The sequence below is a fragment of the Herpailurus yagouaroundi genome, unplaced genomic scaffold (genome assembly GCF_014898765.1).
Source record: "Herpailurus yagouaroundi ecotype Mexico unplaced genomic scaffold, PumYag 188, whole genome shotgun sequence".
In the NCBI taxonomy this organism is placed as follows: domain Eukaryota; kingdom Metazoa; phylum Chordata; class Mammalia; order Carnivora; family Felidae; genus Herpailurus; species Herpailurus yagouaroundi.
Window position 1 is genome coordinate 23,305,625 of NW_024412419.1, and position 13,089 is coordinate 23,318,713.

General features: G+C 46.9%; 1 protein-coding gene across 5 annotated transcripts in view; it reads left to right on the top strand.

The window, feature by feature from the left end:
* PLB1 (phospholipase B1) overlaps positions 1-13,089 on the top strand; it is a 144,180-nt gene that overhangs the window by 83,195 nt on the left and 47,896 nt on the right. For all 5 annotated transcript variants that reach the window (XM_040496388.1, XM_040496389.1, XM_040496391.1 and 2 more), the window contains 6 exons: positions 1,514-1,622; positions 5,039-5,090; positions 5,431-5,511; positions 8,425-8,490; positions 8,778-8,878; positions 10,895-10,976. In XM_040496388.1, the coding sequence (XP_040352322.1) occupies positions 1,514-1,622; positions 5,039-5,090; positions 5,431-5,511; positions 8,425-8,490; positions 8,778-8,878; positions 10,895-10,976 (491 nt within the window). The remainder of the gene's footprint in view (positions 1-1,513; positions 1,623-5,038; positions 5,091-5,430; positions 5,512-8,424; positions 8,491-8,777; positions 8,879-10,894; positions 10,977-13,089) is intronic.

The following is a 13,089-nucleotide window of genomic DNA, read 5'->3' on the forward strand; positions in this document are numbered from 1 at the left end:
CAAAAGCACAAATGACAAAAGAAAAAAAATAGATGGGACAAAATTAAACACCTTTGAGCTTCAAAAGATACCCTCAAGAAAGTAAAAAGACAACCCAAAGAGGGAAAGAAGATATTTGTAAATCATATCTGCTAAGAAACTTATATCTAGAAAATATAAAGAACTCTCAAAACTCAATAATAAGACAATTTGATTTGGGTCCATTAAAAATGGGCAAACAAGGGGCGCCTGGGTGGCACAGTCGCTTAAGCGTCCGACTTCAGCCAGGTCACGATCTCGCGGTCCGTGAGTTCGAGCCCTGCGTCGGGCTCTGGGCTGATGGCTCAGAGCCTGGAGCCTGTTTCCGATTCTGTGTCTCCCTCTCTCTCTGCCCCTCCCCCGTTCATGCTCTGTCTCTCTCTGTCCCAAAAATAAATAAAAAACATTGAAAAAAAATTAAAAAAAAAAGGGCAAACAATTTGAATAGACATTTCACCAAAGAAGATACACAAATGACCAATAAGTAGATAAAAAGATGTTCAACATTAGTAGCCATTAAAGCAAACCAAATCATAATGAGGCACCATTGCACATCCACTATATTTGTTATTTTTAAAAAGATAAATGTTGGTGAGGATGTGCAGAAATTAAGACCCTCCTACACTCCTGACAGGAACATAAAATCACACAGATGCTTTGAAAAAAGGTCTGTAAGTTCCTCAAAAGTTTAAACAGTTACCATAGGAGCCAACATTTCTCTTCGTAAATGTATATCCAAGAGAAATTCACACAAAATAAACTTGTTCGTAGCAACATTATTCATAATGGCCAAAAAAGTGGGAACAATCCCAATCCTTCAAAGGATGCATGGATAAATGTGGTCTATCCATACAGTGGGATATTATTTAGTAGTGAAAGGAATCAAGTGCTGATGCGTGCTGTAACATGGATAAACTCTGAAAACATGGTCCGTGAAAGAAGCCAGCCACAGAAGTCATGTTGTATGATTCCGTTTATATGAGATGTATAGAATAAGCAAACCTACACAGAGAGAAAGTAAATTAGTGGTTGCCACAGGGTTGGAGGGAATGGGGAGTGACTCGTGTGCACAGAGTTTCTTTTTGGGGGTGATGAAAATGTTCTAAAGTCCATTATGTTGATGGTTGCACAACTCTGTGAATAGACTAAGGGCTATTGAACTGCACTTTAAGTTGTGAATGTCATGGTGTATGAATTCTATCTCAAAAAATTATTATATATCTAGAAAACAAAAAGAAAAATGCATGAGAGAGGCACCAGACCCAGACTCACATTTATTCATGACAATAATTCATGAAACACCAATGTACGTGTGTTGCCCATGTGGTTAAGCACCAGCCTGCTGGACATTTTCTTTCTGGGCTGAGTCAACAGTAAGGTTAAGAGCTTGAAGGGTGAGGGTTCTTTGTCCCTAACATGCACTGGCACTTATCAAAGGAATGTGAAGATTGTTTTCGGGGTAGTTACTAAGCATGTCTCTTCTTTTTATTTCCAGACATCTTCCGCGAATTCAACCCTAACCTAAGGGGCTTCTCTATTGGTACCGGGAAAGAAAACAGTGCTGGAGCGTTCCTAAATCAAGCTGTGGCAGGAGCCCGAGCTGAGTGAGCAGGGGAGCCTTGGGGGTGGCCCCAGAGGTCCTCTGGGGACCTAGTTGGGGGCTTGGCCTGGGCAGGGGTGTATGGTTGAAGGCTGGGAGGCTTGGTCCAAGGGAGAGGTCTGGGGGTCAAAGACCGGACTGGCTGGGCTCTCCTGGGGTGTCCCTCACTGTGGGACACAAACATACTAGCCCACCCCCAACACCACCCCAGAAACTAGTCACAGTTTGCTCTGATGCCAGGTATATGCTTTGAACTAATTACTTTGCCTTGTTTAGAAATCTCATGTCCACAGAAGACAGTGGTATGAGAGGGCTCAGTCTGAGTTCCAGTTTTCATTGCTTCCTCAGTGCTCCATCTTTCATGTCTTCTTCTCCTTGCCTTCCTCAGACATGCTTTCCAACAGTCTTTTCAGGCTCTCAACTTTGCACCCTTCCTGGGTCATTGAAGGAGCACGGGTCCTGGGAGGAAGCTCTGAGTCTGAGTCCTAGCACACACATCCCGCCTCCCTAAACCTTAGCCTCCGAGATGGACCTGGCTGTGAAGCTCTCCCATGGGGTGGCTATGGGGTTCCATGCCATGTTGGATGTGAAAGTTCTGGTGAGCTGGAAGTTGTGCAGACAGGTTGGGTCAGGATGGTGGTCCCAGTAGCAATGCAGCAGGAATGCAGGACCTACCTGGGTGAACTGGTGGTGAGCAGGGGTCCATGCACACTGAATGGAAGGTTCTGAGAGCAGGGTAGGCTTCCCTGGGTCCTACGCCTCCATTTCTCTCCATGATCCCCGAGCCTGGGGTGCTTCCTCAGATTTGCTACCTAGTCAGAGAAAAGTGAATACCACACTGAAGCTAGGATAAATATGGAAAGACCCTTTCTGTTTCTTTTCTTTTTTTTTTTTTTTTAAAGTTTATTTATTTGAGAGAGAGTGCAAGTTGGGGGAGGGGCGAGGGAGGGTGGAGAGAATCCCAAGCAGGCTTTGTGTTGATATGGGGCTCGAACTCATGAACTGCAAAATCATGACCTGAGCTGAAATTGGGAATCGGACACTTAACCAATTGAGCCAGCCAGGTGCCTCGATCCTCTCTGTTTCTTTTTTTCCTTTTCTTCCAACGTTTTTATTTATTTTTGGGACAGAGAGAGACAGAGCATGAACGGGGGAGGGGCAGAGAGAGAGGGAGACACAGAATCGGAAACAGGCTCCAGGCTCCGAGCCATCAGCCCAGAGCCCGACGCGGGGCTCGAACTCCCGGACCGTGAGATCGTGACCTGGCTGAAGCCGGACGCTTAACCGACTGCGCCACCCAGGCGCCCCAATCCTCTCTGTTTCTTAATCCTGTTTTTCTTCCAGAATAATCCCAAACCTCTTTACTATGAAGATCTTAGGGATTCTGTGTTTGGTTCCCAGATTCCCTGACATCATTTGGCCAGTTGATTCAATACCATCCCGAATCTACTCGCCACCTGAGTAACTCTTATTTATTCACAACAGGAATAATCCAAATGAGAGATTTTACAAAACCTGATCAGTTTTATAATGAATTCTGCGGCTTCGTTTTTCCTTTTGGTGGGGGAAAAGTGAAAGGTTACCAATTTACTGCCTAAAAATTGTGGCTTTAATATTACCATAGCTTTGCTTTTTCCCAAAGCATTTGTCAGCTTGTAGCATCAGGAGAGACATTTCTAAGCATGATTCGGTCAGGGAGGCATCCAAGAAGGAAACCTTCGTGGAGAATATAAAAGTAAGCAAAACAGAGCGTGATTCATATGGATTCCTCCCTTGCTGTCCTCAAGGCCACGGGGCTCTTTTGCACAAGTAATCCATTTGTCCAAGCACATCCTGAGATGTAGGGAGGAGTTAGGGATTATTACGCCCAGATGACAGATGAGGAAACTGTAGCACAAAGAGACAAAGTGGTCTGAACAAAAGCATCAACTCAGCCATGTGGTCTGTTGTCCTTGGGCCCTGCAGGCTTTATCCCGGGTCCAGTAATAACCCCTCATACCTAACAGCAGTGTCCAATGTACAAGGTACCTTCATGTTTTTTATCCCTGTGTTCTGTGTGGTTATTGTGAGTTGGACAGAACAGAGGTCAGGTACTCACATTTTCTTAATGAGGATATTGAGGCTCAGAGAGGTCAAGTAATCAGACTCTGGTCCACAGAGCAGGTGCCCTGATGGCTTCAGATTTACAGATGTGGAAACCAAGGCTCAAAGAGATTAAGTGGCTTACCCAAAACTCCCACCCAGGTCATCTTGATACTTAGTTCACTGTGGTTAAGACCAGGCTAGCTGGGCTAATAGTTAAGAGAGGACGAGATTGGGGTGCCAGGGTGGCTCAGTTGGTTGAGCATCCGACTCTTGGTTTCAGCTCAAGTCATGATCTTGAGGTTTGTGAGATCAAGCTCCAAGTCGGGCTCTGCTGTGACACCGTGGAGTCTGCTTGAGATTCTCTCTTTCCCTCTCTCTCTGCCCCTCCCCGACTGATGCTTGCTCACTCTCTATCTCAAAATAAATAAACCAAAAAAAAATTTTTTTTATTAAAAAAGAGAGGAAGATCTGACAACCATATTTTCCTGCTGGCACTGTGCCAGAGACTGTATTGATGGTGGTGGTGGTGGTAGCGATTCAGTGGATTATTTCTAATGTGGATGCTTACCACGTGCTACTCTAAGTTCTTGATCTCATCCATCCGACAACTCGATGAAGAAGGTATGCTTACCATCCCCATGGTACACAGGGAAACACTGAGGGTTTGCCAAGTCGAGTACTCTGTCAAGGTCTCACAGCTGGTCAGTGGCTGATGGAAGCAGGAGTCAGCCCCATGCTGTGTGGCACCAAGAGTGGCTCTTACTCCACAAGGCTCCTTTGCTCATCTCATTCGCTGCTCTCCATGACCCTCTCGGTTAGGGGGGGTTTATCTCTACTCTTTGGGGACTGCAAACTTAAGTTACATGACCACAGTCAGCAGGAGGCCACTAAATGTCAAGCCCGAGTGTGTCTGACTCAACCACGTCACCTCGAGGGTGCGGGTACCCTTGAGGTGGAGTTCATACCACAGAATCAGGCTCATACCCAGCAATGTATGACATGAAATGCACATGCAGCCTTCTGTCTGCCCCGAATGAGCCTGGCTTGGAAGAGAAAGGAAGACGTTTCATCAAGGAGGCCAATCAGGAAACATTCCTCTGAGTCACCCCCTCATGTGTGGTGTGCCCTGCCCTTCCCAAAGCACAGTCACCACTCCCCCACCTGCCCCCACACCTCCAGTGGAGACTGAATGGGAAAGGTGATCTGGGGCAGGAACATAGCCTTCAGTCCAACTATCCTGTTGCATATTTGGTTCCTGCCATCTCTGCGAAGTCCTCTCCCTGCCCCACTTCACAGTCCCTGCTTCTCAGGTGACTTCTTCCTATGTGCCCACAGGGATTTACCTGTTCAGGCCAGGAGGCTGGTGGACCTGATGAAGAATGACACGGTAATTCTGGGGGAAGCACCACCTGGGACCGCTTGAGGTAGGATTCCCCGGAAGAGAGAGTGAGCAGGAGAAATCCGTGGAGGCAGAAAGGCTCAGCTCTGGGGTAGAGGATGAGGCCACATGGAAGTCTAGAGAATCCACCTTTAAAAACAACAACGAATGATTTAGCACCTACAACCTGTGACCTATGATCTCAGGACCCCAAAACCAAAGAACAGGAATTGTTAATGTCCGTTAAACCCTCTGGTATATGAGGATCCATCCCTGCCAATGTTCAGCACTTTTCCTTGACTTGACTCTGGAGCAAGGCACTTACTTGTTGGTTTCTTATTCGTTTCAGAAGATAAATTTTCAGGAAGATTGGAAGATAATAACCCTGTTTATAGGAGGCAACGATCTCTGTGAATTCTGCAGTGACCTGGTGAGTCTCCAGGCCCTTAACTCAAGACTCCCCAGGGAAGGGATTGTCACCCTCGGTGGCTGGAGCAGTACAGCAGGGGTTGGGATTTGGGGCTTGTGGCCTGGGATTAACCCTGAGACCAAGGAGGCATTCACCTCCAGGAAAAGATTCAACCAAAGCTGGTTATGAAATTGATCTTGATTAAGTTTCATAACAAGGGAACCTTATCGTATCATATTCTAGAAACCAAGATAACATTCCAAGGATCTGGAAAAATCTGGCGTATCTTCATCTAGGTCATTATAAGTCAGCTCCTTTCTCGGGCATTGAACTGCCTTACCATCTCTATCTAGGCCGTCATTTGAACGGAAAAGTTGATTTCCTAATGCAAGCGTTTAGGCAAGGTTTGGAGCCAAGTCTCTCCGAGTTGATGGGAAACCCAAGAGCCAGGCTGCTGCCTCGTGGATGTGGCTCTTCTTCCTGGAACCCCAGAATCTCTGAGCTGTCCTCGGCCCTACTGACCACTCTCCTACCTGTGGCAGGAATGCCTTCCATAGAATCTAGCTGTTGAACATTCCCAGCAATAGGCAGCTCTTTTAATGTGCTCTACTTAGTATTAGAAGCAGGTACCAATTTTTTTGGTAGTGCTTTTTGTGTTAAGCCCAACTCGGCCTTCTTGTAATTTCTACCTTTTCTGCCTGTGCTAGGCATGCCTGCAACTCTTCTGCATGGAACCCAGCAGACTTTAAAGATAATAGGTTTTCTTAAAAATTTTATTTTATAAGCAATCCACATAGGAAGTATATCAAAGTACAGAAAAAAAAATTCTCTGTAATTGACAACATCCAGAAATGCCATGTCTAGCATGTCTTTCTAGCATGTTCCGTGATTGGGAAGCCATTGCTTTATTATTTGCTAACAATAGCATCATTCTGGAAATCTTGTTTGGTGATCTGCTTTTTCTCAATAGCAATACATTGGGAAGATACTCCTCTGTCAGTATTTAGTCTTCCATAAAATAATTCTTAATGACTGTATAAGTCACCCATAACCTATATTGGCCATACTTTATTTAGCTGTCCCCAGTCATTGGAGACATAATTTGTATTGTTTCTAATTATGCCTGTTATAAATAATACTAGGATAAACATGCATCTTTATGTACATCTATAATTGTTTCCTGATATATATTCCACGTAGTAAGACTTTTAAGCAAGAAGATATATATGTTTCCCCTAATATTTTATCACGAAAACTTACAAACATACTGAGAAATGGAAAGAATTGTGGAGAGAGGCTCATATATCCACCGCCTAGATTTTACAGTTGTTAAATCCATTAAGCTAATATAGCAAAATGTTATCTTATAAGTTTAGTGGATTTATCCATCCATCTTATTTTGGGGGGATTCTGCACATTTTTTAATGTTTTGGATACATATTGCCAAATTGCTTCCAGAATGTTGGTATCAGTTATGTCTATTTCCTCACTCTCCATCTGTCAATGTATGTTATTTGTTTTAATAGCTGCTAATCTAATAAATGAAAAAATTGTATCTTGTTTTCAAAATTTGCATTTATTTGATCAGTAGGGAGGAATAAACCTCTATTTAATGCTCATTTGAATTTCTCCTGAAAAGTTCTATATTATGCCTATTGACTATTTTCTGTTAAGGTATTTATCGCTCTCTTATTGATTTCTAAAAGCCCCTTATATTAAATATACTAGCCCCTTTATCAAATATGTTGCCTATTTGTGGCTTCCTATTTAATTTTGTTTATAGTGTTTTCTGATAAACAGAACGTTTTTAATTTCTAGTATCATTTGCTGGGCATGTATCATATGCCAGGCGCTGTACTAGGAGCTAAGCCTTGAGGCTCTGTCCTCAAGGAACTCACAGTCAGGGAGGGAGGCGCAGACAACTCGCCGTAACATGATAAGGAAAACATCATGATGTGGTTGTAGTGATACAGAAGAGAGTTCCAAAGTAAGAATTGCCATGGGAATTTGTGTTTTGTGTGGGGGAGAGTCAGAGGTTTACACAGAGCAGGAGACTTTCCAGCTGGGGCTGGAAAATGAGGACATTTGTCAGGCAGAACGAGGACCAGCAGAGGAAAGTTGAGGAAGTGGGGAGTCTTGCTGAGCCTGGGAGCTTCTTCTCTGAGGGGCAACCCTGCCCCCAAGACCCCTCACAGCCTGCTTCCCTGGCATCAAAGTCACCAGGGTCTGAGGTTTTCAGGCTGTGACGTGAAGGCCCACGGGGGGTCTGGGGCTGTTAGCGAAGTGGGTGGGGAAGTTGGACCATGGCCCTGCCCCCCTTCTTGAAAGTTATAGTTTTGATTAGTTTGGGCTCTTGGTTAGATTTAAGCCAGAGAAAGGGTTCCACTTAAAAAAAAAAAAAATTTTTTTTAAACCACAAGTATGGAGATCAGAAGAAAAAATGATTAAAATGTTTTTATGCTTAGGGGAGAGGATTCCCAGGACCCCCTTGCCCTCCCATTGTCTCCTTAAGTGATCTGATTGGGCCATAGGTCCCCCAGGCACTTGAGGCTCTAAGAAAAGAGCTCAGGCCATAGGATCAGAGAATATTCAAACTACAGGAATCTTAGAGGTCCTAGGCTCCAACACCCCATTCTAGAGGGGCCCAGAGGTGTGATGTGCTTTAGCTAAGGCCCTGCATCTCGCTAATGCAAAGTGGATGCAGAGCTCTCCATAATTCCATGCAGAAAAAAAGGCTTCCCTGGTCTCACAACCACGACCAGCCCAAGGACAGTGGGGTTGGAGCAGAGGCTGGGGCCCTGAAGGTGAACCTTATGTTTCAACGTTGCCTATTCTGGCTGAAGTACAAGAAGAAGGGGACCCAAGAGAGGAAATGGCCCTGGTCTGCAGAGAGATTGGGTAGTGGATGGTGTTAAACATTTTGTCTTCTTGCAGGTCCACTATTCTCCCCAGAACTTCACGGACAACATCAGGAAGGCTCTGGACATCCTCCATGCTGAGGTGTGGAAGCTGGTCTGCGTGGCCTCTGTGCAGTTCAACCGCGTCCTTCTTGGGCCTCAGGCTTGGCCCAGAGGCAGCTCTGGCTTCCTTCCTGCCTTTCCCTGGAGGCCAGTGCTGACGATGCTCTTGTCCTAAACACAGTGTCAATGGGGGGAGGTGGGGCAGGAGGGATAAGGAAGTGGACGGGGCCACATTAAAGACCACGGACCCAGCTGGCCCCAGACCCAGATGAGAGACTGGATCCCCTGGCCTTGGTCCTCTTAGGGACTGGTCTTGCCTTCCCTCAGGTTCCTCGGGCATTTGTGAACCTGGTAAATGTTCTGGAGATCATCAACCTGAGGGAGCTGTATCAGGAGAAGAAAGTCAGCTGCCCAAGGCTGATCCTTAGGTGAGAAGGAAGCTTCCCCAACCACCCACCCACCCACTCCCTGGCCCCGTTCCCTGTAGCGCCATGAGACCCTTAGCAGAAAGTAATCTCAATTACTTAGAAAGCCCAAGGGCAGATGTGTGAGAAGTGTTAAGACCACCCCATTTTCCAACCCGACAAGGCCTAACGGGTTTTTGTGACTGAGCGTAGGCCTCATCTACCCTCCAAGTATGTGCTTACAACCCAGCCGTGCTCCTGTTGTCATGGTGGCTCAGGACACCCTTCAGTTCTCAGGGGAGGGAAGAGTAAAGTGTGAGGAACGGAGTGGTCCTGCGTGGCCACGAGCGTGGCCCATGGCCAGGCTCACGGGCCACCACCAAGTGTATCCAGAGCTTCCCCATCCCTACAGGCCCATCTCCAGGACACAGGGAGCCTCTGTTTGGCATGGGTGCTCCTGGATGGGCACTCACAAATATAGGGCTCTTGTCACTTAAAGGAGAGGGGGGACAAATTATAATCAGGATCTAGAGGACAGTCTTCCCAGAGCATACAGCGCCCTGGTCCTGGGAAAGTCCCTGAGAAGCCTTCTTTATTCTCAGTCTCCAGAGCCAAACAAAGGTAGTTCCCTCTCTGATATTACACATCTCCATGACCTTCAGGGTTAAGATACCCTTCTAACCCGAGCATGAACATTTCTCACAGCATTGCTTCCTGTAAGGCCCTCTCTGGACCATTAGCCCAGGCCACGGTGGTGGCTGTGCCTCAGCCCAGCTTCCTCCCTAGCTCTGTAGCTCTTCCCAGGCCCCCACCACAGCCCTGGGCACACCACGTGCTGATTATTCATGTGCCTCTCCTCCAACAGCCCTGACCTCTGTCTGAGTCACTGCTAGCACAGTGTAGGGGCTCTGTGGCTGTTTGCTGAATGAGTGAATGAATAATTCACAAGGGCCAGGTTTGCTCTTGGAAATGAAGGGGTACCTTGGCCGCCACCTTGAAAATCCATGCCAGACCGCACCTGGGGGCCCAGATTGCACAGGTCTCCCGGGGAAGGCCTGAGGACACCGTGAGCAGGAGGATGGCTGCTGGATGACACAGGCCTATTAATGCAGCTGGTGTCAGGCATGCTATTTTCAGCTGCTGACTCATTCTCTGGCTCCCACTTTCTCCAGTCACTGGGCCACACGGGGGATTCAGTGTATTCATTTCAGAGCAGCTTACCCCCAAATCTCTTGCTACCAATCACTGCGGGGTTTTTAGACAATTAAAGCTAAAGGTTCGGAGTAGGCATTTGCCAGGTCTGTTCTCAGCTCTGAAATGGCCAAGTCACCGACAGGTTAGGCAGACTGGGGGTCACCTTGGTCTGCCGCCTCTCTGCTGTCCTGTCTCAGTGGTTGAGCCTTCCTCGGAGGGCCATCTACTCTAAGCCATCTACTATTATAATCTACTCTAAGCCATCTGTACTATTATACCCTCACCCCCTTAGACCAAAAGCCTGGATATGCAAGGTGGCCAATCACAGCAGAGATACAGACTGGACAGAAGCAGTTTAACCAGGGATCACACCAGACGTTCTTGAGTTCAAGTCCTAGCTCCCACACTTAGTCTCCTTGTGACCTTGAGAAAGTACTCAACCACACTGAGCCTCAGTTTTCTCATCTATACAGTGAGGATAATGATAATCCAACCTCTTGAATAGCTGAGAGGATTAAATGCGTTCATACTCATAAAGCTCTTGGCACAGTAAACACTAATATGCATTAGCCCCTCTTATTGTTGTCATTTTTATTATTTAAAAGTAGGTGTGCCTTATCTGTGCCGTCTGTCTTCAGACAGTCATAAGGTAACTCCGCTCTGTAAGTCCCTCCTGCAGATGTTAGAAGTAACTATTTCACTTTAAGGAGAAAATCCAGGTCTGTTGAATTTTCTTCGGCTTCCTCTGGTACCTCCAAATTAAATAGGTTCTGAATCTCAAGCCAGGGTCATGCATTCAGATGGTGATTTTGATGGGGTGGGGCCTCTCCTTGGTTTGGTCTACAGGAATCTGTGCTCCTGTGTCCTGAAGTTTGATGATAACTCACCAGAACTTGCCTCCCTCATCGAAGTCAATAAGAAATACCAGGTAAGCCAGGAAAGGTTCTAAGACTGCCCAAGATGTTGTCTGATTGCTCTGGTTAGAAAATGAGCACATGCTTACGTTATCTTGACCCCAGCTGTCCAGTGTGAGGTTACCACTGACCAGTTTGCAGATTTAAAGACACTCTGAGAGGCAGCAGGGACTGTAATTCAGTTTATTTGAATCAAGCTGTAAACAACGAAGTCACTGAACATATTTCACCAAATCTCAGTGCCTGGCCTTGCACACACACAAATATATTTCCATTTGTCCTTGAGAAATGTTTATGAGCTTCCGACTCCTGGCTGGGAAACCCTTTCTGTCTAAGAGAGTCTAGAGGATTCAGTGAGATCACTTGCATTTCCTCTGTCCTCCTCTTCCAGAGAAACAGGTGTTATTGGGGAGCACAGGGAGAAAGAAAGTCAGCAGGTGATCTCCAAACATCCTGTGGGTTCTTCATTTGGGGACTTTTTCCATCCAATCTTTGAACAGAGCAAATGGATCCCTTGCCTATGTTGAGTTTCCCCCAAACAATCATCCAGTCACTCAAGAGGGCAATGGTAGCCTTCTAGCTGCTTAGGGTAGGCTGCAAACAGCTTCCAGGGTGGTTCCATCCTTCAAACCCATGGACTCCTTGGAGTAGAACCACTTCCCTGCTTTGAGGCAGCCATGCCTGCCAGGGGTATCAGGGCTCAGGGGAATGAACTTCTATCTATCACCCTCTGGGTGACTCCCCAGCTGCACCTCCTTCTGCTGTGGGCAGGCACCTCTTCCCCTGGTGAGGAAGTCCATGGCCGGCAGCAGGCGGGGGAAAGGCAGCCAAGGTTATGGCCATGAAAGCAAAGCTGCTCCAGATGGAACAGGTTCTTGGGTGCAAGCAACAAAAACCTCTGCACTGCTGGTTAATTTAGGCAGATGTGTTATACAAGCAGAGTGTCTGAAAGAGTTAAAAAGTGAGGCTCAGAGGCTGTGCCATGAGAAATCACAGAATCGTGAAATTCTAGGGTCCAAGCCATAAGGATCAAAATCAGGCCAAAGAACTAGTTCAGTGGAAACATTGTGGACACAGCTGTCACTGCTGCTTTTAGGAACTGAATGCAGCTGCCACCCTTAGCAGAAAGGATTTTGTGCTGTTCGTCTTTCTATCACCAGCTCTGGAGGGCCCTGGGGCCTGTGCCTAAGCCCTAGTGTGAGGGTCATTGGGAAAGCCAGCATTCATCTTTCTCCCCTTCTACAGTGGGAGGCAGGTTGCTCTTAGTATAGTGGAGTTTTTCCAAACATAGAAAGTGGATTCAGATGCTGGTGGTCAGCGGGAAGGGAAGGGAAGGGAAGGGAAGGGAAGGGAAGGGAAGGGAAGGGAATCTATTCACCAAAATTGCCTTCACCAACCTCTCTAGACAGGCCTGCCATTTCCAGGTCTGATCTCGGTTACCAATGAGATCCTGGAGGAGCTCGCAGGTCAGCCACAGCAGGCCATCAAGCCCACTCTCAGAATCTTCTCACTCACTACTTTCTGCAAAAGCTATGGTTCCCGTAACTCGCCATGGAGGTGATCGTTGCATTAAAAACCACCACGAGCCAGGCATTCTAGACACTCTTTCATTTCTCAAGGGATGCACAGTTCCACTGTGTGCCATTGTGTCTCATCCACAGGGTAATCGGTAGCATCAGAAGGGATCTAAGGGATGGTCCAGGCCTTGCCAAACACCCTCCATTTACAGATGAGGAAAGAGAGGTCCAGAGAGGGGGAGAGCATCTTGCTGAAAGTCACACAGCTACTTAGTAGTATTGCACTCTCTTTCTGGCTGCCCCCAGGAAAAGGAAGTACATGGTCCTTCTGAAATGCCCCCACTAAGGTTCCTGACTTCCCTCTCCAGCCAGGGTCCTGGCCCCATCTGCTAGAAATCTGGCAAGCAGTGAAATGGCAGAGGCTGGCAGAATTTGGAGCCAGAATTGGGCTAGTTGGTTCTCCTGGAACCAAGCTCAAGTGGGAGCTATGAGAGTAACAGCCCTGTTACCCTCCTGGACAGATCTGAGACTTTCAAAGAAGTGTACATGCACAGGACCATTCATGCTCGCTCGCTCTCTCTCTCTCTCTCTCTCTCTCTCTCTCTCTCAC